At 46.0% G+C, this 17476-nt stretch overlaps 1 protein-coding gene across 2 annotated transcripts in view; it reads left to right on the plus strand.

Moving 5' to 3' along the window:
- The window catches only part of PLEKHH2 (pleckstrin homology, MyTH4 and FERM domain containing H2), a 129425-nt gene that overhangs the window by 42368 nt on the left and 69581 nt on the right, over positions 1-17476 (plus strand). For both annotated transcript variants that reach the window (XM_083175705.1, XM_083175706.1), the window contains exon 3: positions 8981-9043. In XM_083175705.1, the coding sequence (XP_083031831.1) occupies positions 8981-9043 (63 nt within the window). The remainder of the gene's footprint in view (positions 1-8980; positions 9044-17476) is intronic.

Genomic DNA, 17476 nt, shown 5'->3' on the forward strand with positions numbered 1-17476 from the left:
AACTGCCTAGTAGGTTAATTGCATAGTGTATGGTGGCCTTTACCCTGGCAAGCTGTCCTCTCAGAAGCCTGTCCCATCTTCTTTGCTGTGGGAGCCACTAGTGCAGGTGCTCAGACTTCCACTGCACACGCATTGAGGAGACAGAACAGACCTTCTACAATTATCAAAGACGTTTTACCAGTTGCCTGAATAGAACGCTATGTGACATGTATTTTATTTCACTTTCCCTTCTCTGCCTGTTCTGGTTAACCCCAACGATATATTACTCCCAATTCCCAAATCTCTCCACACGTGTAAATTATACCGGTTTCATGGTTAATGAAATCCAGATCAGATCAGACTGATTCCAAATAGCCACTGAGCCTGTATCATTTATATCGGTCCATAATTAAAAGGGCCCTACCAGTGCTTGTGATATTTCTGAGCAGAGAGGGGAAGACCTGTACCAAGCTCTCACTGTACTGGGTTCTATGGAGACAGTGGCGTAAGTTCGTCCCAGTTGCCCGGAGGCAAGATAAATATTAGTGCCCCCCCCCCAACACACACACACACACAGTCTTCTATAAATATATGTATGCATATATGTATGATATGGATATTATATTTAGAATAAAGAGAGTGTGACATCTATGGTCCTGCTAGGAGGAGGAGTCAGCCACAGAAGCTATATCAATGGCTTTCAATTAACGGATTCAAACTCACAGGGGAGGAGAGGTGCCCCCTTGGGAGCAGGAGCCCGGCGGCAGATGCCTCCATTGCCTCCCAGAGTTCTGCCTCTGTATGGAGAACATATAATACATTGTCATCACTGTTTAATTCCTCTGCTCTTAGAAACGCCTTCCTATTGAGCCAGTTATTTTTATCCTTTATTTAAGTAATCAATCTAGTCCTATTTACATACCAAAATAAAATATGGGCTTATGACGGGCAAAGTCAATGTTGACGTTTCAGAGCCTCCTGTGAAAATAATCAGCGATCAGTGACCTAAACAGTAACAAATCGTTTTATGGATGTGTGTAGCTTGTGTGTGTGTTTGTGTGTGTGTGTGTGTGTGATAACAATGGCAGGCTTTCTATCCTGGTATTCATCCTATCCATCAAGGGCTTGTTGTAAAAGTATGTACCATATATACTCGAGTATATACGGTAGGTTATTATCAAGTTACTAACAGCACAAAGGAAAGACAGTGAGCCATCGGACGATCAGGAATCTACTTGCCGGAGTTGTACTTGTCAGGATGTGTTAGAAATAGCCTCTTGGTTTTAGTAAGTTCTTATCATCATAGGCTGGAACCCCCCATTCCTCCTGATACTATTCAACCATTTGTCAAGGTTCCTAGAAAAGTAACTGACTAACTTTTAAGTTGAAACAAATAGAGTTTTCAAACATACATGAAAACGATTTGGATCCAGCTGCATAAAATGTTTTGCACTATCAGGAATCTTTTGAGACATGTTCACTCCTCACTTGAAATGATTAATATACTAATGGGAGAGTACTTAAGGTGGCCACACATGAAGCAGTTGAGTCATTTGGGCCGATGCCCAAACAAACAGATCCTGTAAGTTATTTGGACAAACATTTAGAAGGTCAGTCTATAATATACATATAACTGGTTGTTTGCGAATAAGGACATTTCCATATTATAAGATACAATACACTGTGGCCCACCGATGACCACATATATATACACATACACACACAGGACATTGGGCCTATTTCACATGTGGTTATTCTTGCGATTACAATAAATATGGGCAGAAGCTAAATAGAGCATGTCACAATTGCTGATACATCGTAACATTGTTCCAAATCTGGTCATGTTGTGAGCGCCTCTGAAGTGTGGATGGATTCAATTAAAACCATTCATTTTTTTTTTATTGTAGTGTTTTTACCATTCGATGATTGCAACCATCGAATGGTATATATTCAATGGTGTTCTGATGATTTGATTTGGTTCCCCACAGTCCCATCCGTGGCCGGTTCCGACGCAGAGGATCTGCATATGTCCAAACTGTTTTTTTGGGGGCATACAGTACGCAAATAAAAATGAATTTTGATTTTGAATGCTCATTTACTATGGCATTGAAAAATGTTATGGCGGGAGCCCAGCCATCGTATGATGGTGGGTTTCCGATGTCCATCCCTACTCTGAAGACTCTCTCCAGTAACAAAAAACTGCTGAATACCCAGAAACCACGGTGTACACAGCCATAACACCATTGAATTTACCCGACCACTCCCCGTTACCGAGCGAACCCTAGCGAGCAGGTCTGAATTAGGCCCTTAGTATCCTTGGTATGACTAGAAGATCAGTTCTGTAAAATGTGGAATTGTTTTGCATTTTTATAGGCCCAGATGAAAAATCAGCAGTGGGATTGAATAGGGCATATCGGATTTATCCCCCCCAAAAAAACACTGTGGGGGGGGGGGGGGCAAATGTATGAAGAATTGATAAGGAAGAAGTGAGCCAGTGGAGAAGTTGCCCATGGCAACCAATAAGCTGCTCTGTATAATTGTATAGAATGCAAATTACTGGTGTTACTTCAGTGCTGATTGGTTGCCATGGGACACTTCTCCTCTGGCTTCCTTTCTCCTACCTTATCACTGTATCACTGCTTCATACGTCTACCCCAAGTGTTTGAACAATGACAATTATGAGGGGATTGGCTGGTACTTTATCACTTTTTATCACCCTCCACTTTATTACTTGTTAAGGCTTAATACATTTGGCTCAAGGTTTAGTGCACATACATATTCCCCCCCCCCCCCCCCCCCCTTAGGTGGCACTGGCTGGAGCCACCACTGGATTACTCATATCCGAATATGTTGTGATATTTTCCCACTTTTTACAGTGCTTGTATATTCTGTTTCCAGGCAACACCGATCCCCTCACAATTTCCTTGGAACAGAATAAGAAAGGCCTGGCACACCCTGCCAGCTCTGATCTGCAGTAATAGACTGGGTGTATATTTTTAAGCCAGTGTTCTGGCCTAGACCAAGCTGTACACCCAGGTTGGCATACTGTACCATGTCGATGTGCGTCTAGGAACAAAATTACTAACTCACCATGGGCCAGATGCACTAAGCTTCGGAAGTGATAAAATGGAGAGTGATAAACAGCCAGCCAATCAACTCATGTTTTACATTTTTCAAACACTGTCACTGTGACACAGCAGGTACAGATGTGTCCACGTACATCTTGGTTTTACTGCACCATGTATGGCACAATATGGCACACCTTTGTGATTTTTCTAAAAAATTTGCTTCTCTAATCTATTACTTTATACAATTTCTACTGCTTCAGAAATTTTTTAGACTCTATCTAGTTGCTACATTTGGAAAAACAGCTAATCCGTGTTTTACATGTTGTGACAAATTGAGAATTAAATATCAAATTAAGTATTCCTTTTGCTTGTGTAGACCTTTTGTCAGTGTCAACCTTTTGCTGTTGATCTAATATCTGTGAGCTAATCCGCACCCCTAGAAACGATGTAGTAGGCAGGAACTGGAGCAGCGGAATAAGCGGGCTTCCAGCCTGATGAAGTAACCTCCCCCAATGTGCATCCCCTAGGTCAGTGTCAACAACATACTGTATTCCTGGAGATGTACCAACTGGGCAGCCAGATAATACAGTACTTGTGTACTATCACGGCGCCCATCGCATCGCAGACCATAAGGCATGCGATGCGACGCGATTGGCACCCGATGGTATACAATTAAAAATTGTATACCATTGTATATGGCATACAATGCCATACAATGCGATGCGATGTTAAATTGCATAAGCACCCTAATGGGGGCTTACAATGTTAAATGCACCCCTACACCACCCCCACTATGAACGTGAACCCGAAGCGTGGCGAGCGCAGCGCTACGCGTCCTACGACCTTTTCATAACCCCACTATCCACGTCGGCGTGGAGTTGATTCTATATAGTGTGGCGAGCGCAGCGAGCCACCGAGCCCGAAGCGTGGCAAGCCCCACGAGGGGACGCGCATTACTTCACAGGTATTACGCGTTCTCTCGCGGGGCTCGCTGCGCTCGCCGCACTTTGGGCTCGGAGGCTCACTGCGCTCGCCACACTATATAAAATCAACTCCACGGCGACGTGGATAGTGGGGGTATGAAAAGATCGGAGGACGCGTACCGCCACCCCTCGCAGGCTCGCAGCGCTCGCCAGGCTTCGGGTTCACGTGGGGGTGGCATAGTTTTGCTGTTCCATCGATGGGGGGAAAACATCTGGTTCTCCCCCATCGATGGCAAAAGTATTCAACATCGGCCATGAATCATCGATGATTTTGAATCATCGATGGTCGATGACCATCCCTAATTTAAACTGCACACACCAGCATAAAGGGAAATCACAGGACTGGGACTGGGTCATCCCAAGCCATATTTGCCACCATACATTTGTTTGCCCTGTCTGCTTGCCCCCCCTTCTGTAGTAAGGCGAAGCAGGAAACTACATTGATGAGATGTATTAACATTTTTATTTTTTTCCTGGATTGTGGTTGTGAAAACTCCCCCTCCAGTGCTCACCTCCGCACCCAGGGAGAGAGCTGTCCTTGCTGCGCTGGTGGGGTAACATCAACTTTAGCTGTCATATCGACAGCTACAGCCGGCAGATAAGAGCTCAGATGCTCAGCGTGTTTTCCCGTGATCGCGTGCTCGGGCGAGTTCGGGTGCTCCGTTATCTGGGTGTTCAATTGCGTTCAGGCACATTGAAATGCTCGGGTATTCGGGCGCTCGGGTGTTCAGCACATTTGGATGCTCAGCTGTTCAGGCACACAGGCACTCAATTATTGGGGCGCTCCGGCATGTTTGGGAGCCCAAGTGTTTGGGTGTTCGGGCTTCCAGACAAATGAGTGGGTGAAGAATTCCGGGCATACCACAGAAGGGATACAATGTACTCTTTGCACAAAATCTGTTGTCAAGGGCTGAAAGGGAGTTCAAGGGAAATCTTTAGATAAATCTTAAGATCACAGATGTTTCTAGTGTTTGGGCACCATAAGACATAAGGAGCCAGATGCACTAAGCTTCAAAATTTATAAAAAGGAGAGTGATAAACAACCAACCAACCAGCTCCTACCTGACTTTTTTCAAACACAGCCTATGACATGTCAGACTGAAGCTGATTGGCTGGTGGTTTATCACTCTCCATTTTATCAAACCTTAGTGCATCTGGCCCAAGTTGTGAAGCGTTTCTTGAGTGTCTATTATGGGAAAGTGGCCAGGGTCCAGGAGCCTTGTTTCCTTCAAAAATTTAGGGACTGAATTTTCTCTATTAAGCTTTGGACCTGCTTCCGCCGCTCGTCCTGTGCTCCATGGCAGAAAGGGGTATATTGCAGTTGTGCCCCATATCTCCTAATATCATCCATTTAAAGATGTGTACAAATCAGGCCACATTTCTATGCCAAAGCCCACACACATGGCCTTGCCAGTGCCACCACATCTCTAGGCACTGCTATTATTTAACCACAGACATAACCAATGGGAAATAGGACTCCCCTACTCTGATGTTGCTAATGTTGTCACTAAATAGCAGGGCCTTAGTAACTGATATGGGAACCGTCACTGTCTGAGAGGAAGGACTTATTATTACACATTCTCACAAGCAAAATTCCAGAGTAATGTGCCAGTACAAAACCCTTTGATTTGTGCTCAATTCTAAATTAAACAGAGAATGTTATCTGACAGGGAGTAAATCCCCGTGGCTGACAGGCCCGGCAAACCTGTTTCATGGTGATTGCTCTGCTACAAGAGACTTCTTTCAGCATTATCCCCCTCTGTTTACTGAGTACCTCTTACATTCGGCACCATATATGTGACTGAGAATGATGTTATTCCCCTCAGCACTGAGCATTGACATCATTGCATACCTCCCAACTGTCCCGCTTTCCATGGGAACGTCCCATTTTTTGGGGAAGTTCCAACGTCCCGACCAGGGGCCGGTAGTGTCCCGCGGTAGAGGGGGGGGGGCAGTTGGGAGTCCCACCCTGTCACACATGAATACAGTAGATGCTGTGCCCACAGCGGCAAAACTGGGGGCGTGGCCTCACAGGAGCAAGTATAGGACCCCTTCACTCTAGGCCACATCCCCAAACGTATGGGTGCGATGGTGGCGCACACCAGCATCCCTCCTCCTCAAGTTGGGAGGTATGTCATTACATTAAATATATACACTTATCTGCTAAATGTACTATGGGGCCGATTCAGACCCATTCGGTCGGGTCCGAATTCGGCCCCATTTTCGATGGTGCACATGTGCAAACCCCCTGTGCGAACCTCTTTCAGAGAGTATCACACTTGTTGAGCATCCCCATAAAAATGCTGGACTTTGCCCTGGCATCACATGACATCAGTGCCCGACCCCAATTTGGTGATCAGCAGCCATCTGAAAAGTAAGTATTGACTTACTTTTCAGACCAAAAGGCTGCAGCACAATTCAAAATTCAAATATGGGAGCCACACCCACCCTACTTTCAGTGAGTCAATTTGGAATGGCAGTTTGGACTGAAGGTGCCCATACACAGTGAGATAGCACTGTGCAATGCGATGTACTGACCTTGCATCGCACGAAAATGGAGAGCTAAACACATGTGTTGCGATACGATCCAGCCCATAACAGGTGCGATCATCGCACCGTGTATGGGCACCTTAAGACAACCTACCCCACTGGTTCCATGGGTCCTTGTCTTAAGGTGCCCATACACCTACACTAGTGCTGCTTTATTATACTGTTTATTTAAAAACACAGAAGTTTTGATTTCTTTGTCTCCACCATGAAAACAAGTGTGTGTGTGTGTGTGTGTGTGTGCGTGTGTGTGTGCACCTTACATCGCTGGGTAGACCAGTTGGTGGAATTACACACATAGGGGCAATTCGAGATCGCACGCAGCAATCTGAATTCTGCCCCAGCCCCGGTGGTCAGGGTTTGCATATGCGCATTTCACAACACAATAGTGTCTTCTATTTTTTACATTTAAATCAGGGTTAATTTTGGAGGGGGGACCCCTTCATTGGGGGTTCACCACTCCCCATGGCCTGAACAGTCATTCACCCATGTGAATGCCCAGCGTTTCATTGGGGTTCCCATTAAAACGCTGGGCATTCCCATGGATATGGGCCAATGGTGCTGGGGTCAGGCCCACTTACCGCGCAGGGTGTAACTGTGAGACATCAGAGAGGTGTCTCACATCTGCGAGAGCTGTAGAAATCATTTGATGGCCGGCGACACCATGGAATGAATTCTTCCCCGCTCGCGAGCTGTGAATGGATGTTTATGTAAACTTGACGTGCGAAGGGGGGGCGGGTGGTTGGCGTTTGGTGGACTCACCCGAGTTACAGAGAGAGTATTTGAACATTCACATCAGTCCCGGCCCCACTGGAGCTTACAATCTATATGCTAAAAGAAGCCCATAGGCTTCTATTGGGCAACTACATCTACAGATTGTGTCACCCAATGAGCCCAAGATCCAGAATGTATCGCATAGAAAACTCCCCAAATCTCTCACTTCCTGATTCTCACACCCTATTACATTTGACCACCTGTGTTAGGGAATTAAACGCCAATGGGGCAGGGACTGACAAATATTCGCAGCACAGCACTGCATGACCGGAGATATACATTAATAATAATGATAATCTGATAGGCCGTAACCTTATGAGTGCAGGATATGGCTGCCTACCCTCCTGCATTCTGCAGGAGACTCCCTTTAATAACAGCAATCTCCCTCTCTCCCTCATTAGTCTAGCAATCTCCCTCATGTCACCCAGCCCACATTGCACTGTTACATTTTTTGGGGAAAAAGGAATGAGAGACAGGTACATTTACATTGAATCATCAGCGCAATTTCCCAGCACTTTACTAAGTACAGTAACTCTTACTAACTGCTTTGGGGCTCATCTACATTTGGATATAAGCAGGGCTATTTTTGTGCAGGCTCCAGCAGGAACTGTGGCCCTTATTCTAGTTCACTCTTTCTGACAAAATATTTCTTAAATGGACAAAACCATGAGCACTGCAGGTGAGGCAGGTGTAAAACCCCACCCAAATCTAATTATCTCTGCACAAGTAACACCTGCTTCACCTGCAGTGCACATGGTTTTGTCCATCTAAGAAATATTTTGTCAGAAAGAGTGAACTAGAATAAGGGCCACAGTTCCTGCTGGAGCCTGCACAAAAATAGCCCTGGATATAAGTCATTTTAAAAGATTCCTCACAGATGTAGCAGTGCACACCCACACTACTAGGTGCCACATTCACAATCTGTTTTCACAGTCTCTCCATATATGGAACTAGACACGCCCTTTGGGTGGAGTATGACACACCCACTCAATGTGGCGCTTTGCAAAAATCTATTACCAATTATAATCTCCCTGAAACTAGTTTTCAAAAGTAGGCAAGTATGGTGCAGGATCAGTCTGATAAATGGCTGTCTACACTGTGACTACGGGACCTTACAATTCACTACAACAGCGTGGGTTGTTTAATGTTACTCGTTACAGGAGAGAGTTTAAAATACATTTTTCTAGAGCTTACAAGTCTGAGTTGTAGAGGTTAAGCTCATTCAGTGTGCCAGCATGCACTGGCTGTACAGTATGGCTGCCTTGTCTCGGTTGAGTCAGGTTGAAAATGACATCTGTGTTATTGCTGGTGCTACCCTGGGTTTACACATACAGTAACTGGGGCTGTTTCCTCTCTTGTATCAGCTCCTTGTGAAGCATCTGTTTAGTTACTTTGGACATTTGGTGAAACACTTTGCTCCGACATTCAGGTCAGCTGGCTTACATTCCTGGCATGTACAGGAATTGCAAATTGCAGTCCTTCATAATCTTTCATGCATGGCATGTATCAGTAAGAGGCTTTCATCTCAATTAAAAGACTATTGATAATGTCACAATCCATTACCAGAACTTCAAAGCATGTTTGTATAAGTGGCCATTAAATAATCAACACTCATCTCTTCTTGTGCAGATGCAGCAGTTGGAGAGACAAGTTATTGATGCAAACCGGCGAGCGGAGAAATCCTACGAGCAGGTAATTCTTACTAGCTGGAATGTGGGCGCTCTACACTTGTTATTATGAAGCTAAAAATTGTGTATATTGTGTATTGGTACTTGTTTCCTAGCACGGCGCCCACTAAGCAAATACAGTAGCTTAGTGGGCTATTCTGCGTAGGAAAATCGCATTGCGTACTATGTATAGTGCTGTACGATGCAATGTGATGTCCATATTAAGTGCACAGGAGTGCTTATACAATGAAATATCGCATAGGATCGCATGGCACCAAATGCGATGTGATGTGATATTTCATTGTATAAACACCCATGTGATGTGATGGGTGCTTACTATGCCATTGCGTCACCCCCAGTATCCACACCACCCCAAAGCGTGGCGAGTGTAGCGAGCCCCGCGAGGGGTGGCGGAACGCGTCCTCCGACCTTTTCTTACCCCCACTATCGGCGTCGGCGTGGAGTCGATTTTATATAGTGTGGTAAGAGCAGCGAGCCACCAAGCCCGAAGCGTGGCGAGCAGGAGCGCCCCAGGCGAGTCGGGGTGGGGGCGCCCCGGTGCCGGGGGGAGGGAGGGAGGGTGGTACCTGTGTAAAAAAATTGCTGCCCCGGCGTCCCTGCAGTGCTGGGGGGCGGTCAGGGGTGTCCGTGCCGTAGGGGTACCTGCGGCGCCGTCATGTGTATAAAGCTGGCTGCGGCCGGCGGGGTCCCTGTAGTGAATAGCAAATAACTAGCGCTTCCCGTGCCGCCGCGCGCATAGTGCTAGTTATTTGCTATTCACTACAGGGACCCCGCCGGCCGCAGCTAGCTTTATACACATGACGGCGCCGCAGGTACCCCTACGGCACGGACACCCCTGACCGCCCCAGCACTGCAGGGACGCCGGGGCAGCAATTTTTTTACACAGTTCGCTGGGGGTGAGGGGCGAACTGCCGCCCTCCAGGTGCCAGCGCCCTAGGCAAATGTCTAGAGCTGCCTAGTGGTGGCGCCGGCCCTGGTGGCGAGCGCAGCGTGCCCTGCGAGGGGACGCGGAATACATGTAAAGTAATGCACGTCCCATCCCGGGGCGTGCTGCGCTCGCCACGCTTCGGGCTCGGAGGCTCGCTACGCTCGCCACACTATATCAAATCAAGTCCGCGCTGACATGGATAGTGGGGGTATGAAAAGGTTGGAGGACGCGTTACACATTCACACCAGCCATATCATACATGTGAAAATATGGAAAATCACATCGCATGTCATGCAAAAAGCGCATGTGATGCAATGCGATTTCACTACGTTAGCGTACGTAGAAAATCTGGGCGCCGTGCTAGGAAACAAGTACCTGTGTATTTAATAGAATAGAGTGAGGATCAGCATTGTTAGCGCCGCTCCTCAGTTGTTGTCTGTCTCTGGACTCCATCTGACAATATTCATACAGGATCTAGGCACTATAATGTCAGCAGGTACTTGTTTTAAATGTTAACCGTAGCTTAGCCCTAAGTTTTATGTTGTCAACAAATGATGGTGTCAGCATTTGAAACATAGCGATATTTTGACAGTTTCAACATTCTGACTGCCTTGACATTTTAACCATGGTGACATGACAATTGACAGTATGGTGTTGACCTTTTGACTGTTGACATTATGATTGCCAACTTAATGAATACATATTGGACCCTATTCTGGTCCACTCGCTCCCCTGGGTGTTGTTCAATCGCAGGCTGCGAAATTTGCAGCCTTGCAAGTCCACCAGAATAAGGTCCGTGGTGTATATACCTCCATTCTCTGTAATCCTTTCTATCTCTCTTCCCCATTCCCCTGCCTCTTTCACACAGAGGTTGGGATGTATTGCACTTCGCAACTGTGCTGCAATAATACACCCCACCACCTAATAACACCTAGAAGTGCTATTGCAATCAGAAAGAACAGCCCCCAATAAGAACTGTCCTTTGTGATTACAGGACTTCCAGGAGTTCATGACCTGGGAGTCCTTCTGTGCATGCACAGTGTGACACTCACGCAGCAGGATGCACTGGGATGGAACTGGTTTGGATCCTCCTCAGTTGCAAATGTATGTATTGCCAGTTAGAAACATAGAAACATAGAATTTGACGGCAGATAAGAACCACTTGGCCCATCTAGTCTGCCCCTTTTTTTAAACATGTTACCTCAAACCATATTTGATCCTTATTTTTTTGTAAGGATATCAATATGCTTATCCCAAGCATGTTTAAATTGTTCTACTGTATTTGCGTCTACCACCTCTGATGGGAGGCTATTCCACTTATCTTCTACTCTTTCTGTGAAAAAATTCTTCCTCACATTTCCCCTGAATCTTCCTCCCTCTAGTTTCAGTGCATGTCCTCGTGTTCTGTTGCTCCTCTTCCTGTGAAGAATGTCTCCCATAGTTATTTATATAGCGCACATATATTCCGCAGCGCTTTACATAAAGAGCATTTGAACATTCACATCAGTCCCTGCCCCACTGGAGCTTACAATCTATATGATAAAAGAAACCCATAGGAAACCCTAGTGGATGGTAGAGCATGAAATACCGCCTCTCGGCACATGTCAGCTCAAAAAAAAGGGAAAAACCCCATGTCGACCTTTGAACTGTCAACCTTCCTCATGTCATCCTAATGCTTGTGTCGACCTAATGACCCTGTTGACCTAATCCCATGTCGACCTTCAGTGCTTGACCCAATGCATGTCGACCTTCTTCTTGTCGACCTAGTGACCGTTTACCCCTTAACAAGTCTGCGATAGAAACAGCCTGAGGGAGGCTGGAGCAGAAGTCAAGCGCCCTCCCTATAAATGCTCGGGCGCGCCTGCATTTTTTTCTGACACTTGAACAACGGACAAACGGCGACTTCCTCTCAGTCAAACTGCAGCTGGGTTGCAAATAACATAAGCACTGAATGTTGCCGCTGTTTACGCTGTGTATGCATACTGCAGTCATTCCATATTGTGGGAATTCACACAGCAGCAATCAGCTCTGAGTGACAAGTTATTGTATTCACGCTTTTTCATTGCACTTATTTTATTTTACATTAAGATTTCTGTTTATTTTCTTTGTCATGGTAACATACTGTATTTAGGTGTATGACTCAATTCTTCTGCAAAGTGCCATCCAACATGGTGTCAACCGAAATAATACGTAGTGGAATGTCACCAGCTTGCAGAATCCACCCTTATAAAAAATTATCGTCAGCTTCATATAGTTCATTTGATGTTTCTAGTTAATGGAATTAAGGTTAACATGTTCTTGTGGTTAGTGACGTTTTGGTCATGTATAGTTTGGAGCAGAGAAGGGAAAGGGGGGACATGATAGAAATCTTCCAATATATCAAGGGTTTTAACATAGTACAGGAGGGAAATTTTCTTCAAAGGAAAAGAAGTAATAGAACACAAGGACATGCACTGAAACTGGAGGGAGGTAGGTTCAGGGGAAATGTTAGAAAGAATTACTTCACAGAAAGGGTAGTGGATAAGTGGAATAGCCTCCCATCAGAGGTGGTAGAGGCTAAGACAGTAGAACAATTTAAACATGCTTGGGATAGGCATATGAATATCCTTACAAAGAAATAAGGATTAAAAAGGGTTGAGCTTACCTGAAGGATAAAAAAAAGGGGCAGACTAGATGGGCCAAATGGTTCTTATCTGACGTCAAATTCTATGTTTCTATTTTGTTGATGTACTCAGATAACATTGCACCTGGTTATAACACAGAGAACATGGTCTATAGCACTAAATATTGTGGCAATATCAGGATAGATGGCAGTAGTGAGCCATAGATTCTGTGTGGCGATGGAGGAAACTGCCCACACAAGGAAGAAAAAGGAGGGCTAAGTGCTGCCCTGTGTACACAACATAGCTGGGATTGTGGGAGTGCAGAGGCTCAACGGCTAGAAAGCGGTTCCCAAACTTTTTTGAATCACAGCACCCTCGAGTATCAGAATTTTTTCACAGCCGTTCCGTCAATTAACTAGATTTATCCAGCATGCTGGATATAAATGGCCAGGCGATATAGACACGCGGGCCACACATCGTTGTCACTATGGCCCCTACATATAGAGCCTCGTTGGGGCATTTTCTAAGCGATCTAGTCAGATTGCTTGAAAAAATGCCCTGAAATTGCCCCATGTGTAGGCTGCATTAGTTACACAGAAGTTGTGATGTGACAGAGGCTGCATGACCTCATGGCATTTTCCCCACCGTTCTCACGGCGCATACAGTTTTCATATGTGTTTTGCGTTACTGGATAAGTCCTCTCACCTTATTTTCACCCCAGAATGTTATGAATGAGAAGTCCTTAAAGCAAAGTCCACATGGGAGGCAGATGCCTTACTTCCCTGATTAATGAAGTCAGGGCTCGTGGCCCCTGTTGAACATTTTGCACATTGATGGCTGTAATGTTTCTTTTATAGAACAAGGTGACTTCACGCTTAATGAAAAGAAGCAGTTTGGGGGTATATAAAATCACAAAGTGTTCTCTGCGACTAATTCAGCAGATTATTTCACATGACTGAAATGAGAGAATGTGTCCAAACTGTGCTCGTCTCTTACATACTGTTTTTTTGGGGCCCCCTCTGCGAGGAACAAGTGCGAGTGGGCATAATGATGTGATTTGCATAAACATTTCTCTCTCCCACTGCTCAGTAACACAGATCGCATTTAGTAACAAGGCCCCTCCCATTTTATAAGAAATGCTGGACTTAGCGTTAGGGTGGCAGTATTACGCTTGATAATGCAGTGTATCAATTCCCCAGTGACTAATAGGAGTGACATCAGTGACAACAACAATAAAAAAACACACAGTAAAAACAGCCATTTTGTACAACCGGCAGCGGTAGTCTGCACGGGAATCGCCCAGCATAGGGAAGGCCTGCCTCGCTTGCTGGGTCCCTCCCCGCTATGTCCTTGCAAAATTTTGCGGGCACAACACTAAAGTGCGAGCACTTCGCTGCATAGCAAAGCACTCACGCATTAATGGCCGCCCCCTGGCTGTGCAGTCTAGCCGCGAAGCCAAATGCATACTGGCCATGTTAAGGGTCGCAGCATGTGTGACATCTTGCAGCCACCGCAGCCCTCTCCAGGAGTAACCCTGAGACCCTGCATTTTCTGAGCCTCTCATAGAAAATGCTGCATCCCGCTCCCACAGCGGTCTGTCACCACTCCCATCAGGATCCCGACGGTCAGTATACTGACGTTGAAATCCCAACTATTCGAATACCCAACTGTCAGGATCCCAACCAACAGGGGTCCAGGACCCCCCATAGAGGGAAAATAGAACCTGTGGTGAGCACAGCGAGCCACTGAGCCCGCAGCGTGGCAAGCCCAGTGCTGCAAGTGCAATGCGCAAGGGGCTTTTTATTGCGCTTACCCCCCCCCCCCCCCCCCCCGTCGGAGTACGGATGGCTGTGATTCCGGGATCCCGACCATCAGCCAGCCATACCACACCCCTCTGAAGTTAGTGACATAGTTAAGGCATTTAGGGAACCTATGTACTAAGCCTTGAATAGAGATAACGTGAACGGAGATAAAGGGAAAGATTTATCAAAGCATGGAGGGGTGATAAAGTGGAGAGAGATAAAGTTCCGACCAACCACCTGCCAGGTTACAAGCTGTGTTTGAAAAATGACAGGAACTGATTGGTTGGTGCTTTATCTCTCTCTACGTTATCTTTTTCGGGCTTAGGGGGTAATTCAGAACTGATCGTAGTTAGCTAATCGACAATACTATGTTGCACTGCAGGTGAAGCAGTTGTATCATGTGCAGAGAGTTAGATTGGGGTGAGTTATTTTGTTTCTGTGCAGAGTGAATACTGCCTGCTTTATTTTACACTGAATTTATAGTTCAGTTTGAACACACCCCACCCAAATCTAACTCTCTCTGCATGTTACATCTGCCCCACCTGCAGTGCACATGGGGCCTGATTCAGACCCGTTTGCTAGGCAGCGTATCTTTGTGCAGCCGAGCGAGCAGGTGAACATCGCCCACGTGCCGTCCGAACACCACACGAATCCTGGCATGTGTACGCTTACCCATACACATCCATTCGCACACCGAGCACATTCATTTGCAAGGCGGGATTTCAATGGAGGGCTTAACTGAACGCTAAGCGCTGCACATTCACAGCCGTGCAATCAGGTATGAATCGGCCCATAGACTCGCTAGTCATAAATACATTGCTGAACCCTCCATTCAGGGACATGCCTGGCAACTGCCCTGATATTGGGACAGGTGCAGGGTGCCAGTTGTCAGAGTCATCAGGGGGAATGGCCGTGCCATACAGAAATGTGGCTGTGCATCACAACCACTTTTTTTGTCACACTGGGGGCATACCATAAGTGTGTGTAGAGGACGGAGGATTCTGTGCTAATGGCCATTCATTTGTATTAGTCCTGTCATTGTGTACACAGTAACCACAATTCTCATGTATGGCCAGATGTATCAAGCTTCAAAAAGTAATAAAATGAAGAGTGGTAAGCAGCCAGCCAATCAGCTCCCAACTGCCATGTTACAGGATGGTTTTCAAAAATAAGTTAACAGCTGATTGTTTACAGGGCCGGCACCACCACTAGGCAGCCTTAGGCATTTGCCTAGGGCGCCGGCCACTGGAGGGCGGTACTGAGCCGCAATCAGTGCCACCCGTCGCATGAGGAGCAACAGCAGCAGCAGAGCTCCCACCGAGGAGAGCAGGAGAAAGCTGAAGCAGCTGCCAAGACTCCAGCTGTTTCAGTAGGTGAGTGTGCCATACGCCCCCACCTTCCCCTTTCCTCGCTTGTAGACATCTTTGGTGGGGGTATCGGCCGCAACCAACCCACCCCGGGAGCCCGCCCAGCCCATGGATTATGATCGGCGGGCGTGGTGGCCGTGGAAACAGGGGTGGCTTCCTGTAGGTTTGCCTAGGGCGCCTAGATGCCTTGCACCTGCCCTGATTGTTTATCAGTCTCCATCTTATCACTCTTTAAAGCTTGATACATCTGTCCCTTAATCTTTTTCTCTGGGCCTTATTAGTACTCACATTACCAATGTTAGTGAAGGGATACTTAGACACAGCTGGTCACCAGCAAGCTGTCCTCAGAAATGTATTTTACAATATTTGGAACTATGACGTAATTGGACAAAGTTAATGACATATAAACAGCTGAATTGGGCGATGTTTATGTTACTCCTCTTCACAAAGCCGGCCATGTACAGTAGCACAGGCCTGTCCTTTCTCATGCCATTGCTGACAGCTTCGGACAATTACTTCCTTTCCGCTGTTACATTTGTCATATAGCTAGCTAAGCTCTGTAAACTTCTCCTCTCAGCAGATAAACAATTAAATGCATGTTTTAGGAATATTGCAGGGCACACACATACACACACACACACACAAAACAGATGCAATAGTCCCTCATTTTGACTTTAAAAGGATATATTTAGTTTTACTACTATGAGATTCCACAAAATAAATATGAAGCTTTAATGATGTCCTGGCAAAGGTCCAAGCAGAGCACTGGAATTTACTGTCAAGCTACTGTTCACCAATAAATCTGAGGCCATAGTATACAGTATAACATATTTTATGCAGACTTCAATTGGGGGATGGGCGGGGGCTATAATAACCAACAATATAGATGCATTGGTACTTATGTATTATCTGGGCGCCCAATGTTTTGATCGGGTCGGAAAAATCGGGTCGATCACATCACATGCAACCAAATCGCATGCGATGCGATCGACTCGATTTTTACATTGGATTCAATGTTAAATGGTCCCTGAGACCCGGTTTTACATTGGGTCCAATGTTAAATGCCCCCCAGACCCCATTTTTATTGTATACCCACCCTGTTCATACCCCCACTATCCAAGTGGGCATGGAGTTGATTCCATATAGTGTGGCGAGCCACCGAGCCCGAGGCGAGGGGACGCGGAATACATGTTAAGTAATCTGCGTCCCCTTGCGGGGCTCGCTGTGCTCACCACGCTTCGGGCTCGCCACACTATATAAAATCAACTCCATGCCCACTTGGATAGTGGGGGTATGAACAGGGTGGGTATACAATAAAAAATGGGGTCTGGGGGGCATTTAACATTGGACCCAATGTAAAATCGGGTCTCAGGGACCATTTAACATTGAATCCAATGTAAAAATCACGTTCATCGCATCGCATCGCATGTGATTTGGTTGCATGCGTTGCGATCGACCCAATTTTTCCGAAAAAATCGGGTCCATCGCAGCTGATTGTATGCCTTAAGTTAAGGCATACAATCAAAAAATCGGGCGCCCAGATAATACATAAGTACCAATGCATTTATTATTAACACTGCTGATATTGACTTACATTTTCCAACACACATAAATCAGTTCCATTTTCAAACTGCTAAATGATTGTATCTGTAGAGCCTGATTCATACTTGGTGACTCTTCAGGCAGCCAGGTCGACAAATTACGTCATCCGTCCCTTCTGATAATGGGGGTTATGTG

This window comes from Crinia signifera, chromosome 3 (assembly GCF_055691185.1).
Source record: "Crinia signifera chromosome 3, ASM5569118v1, whole genome shotgun sequence".
Taxonomy (NCBI): domain Eukaryota; kingdom Metazoa; phylum Chordata; class Amphibia; order Anura; family Myobatrachidae; genus Crinia; species Crinia signifera.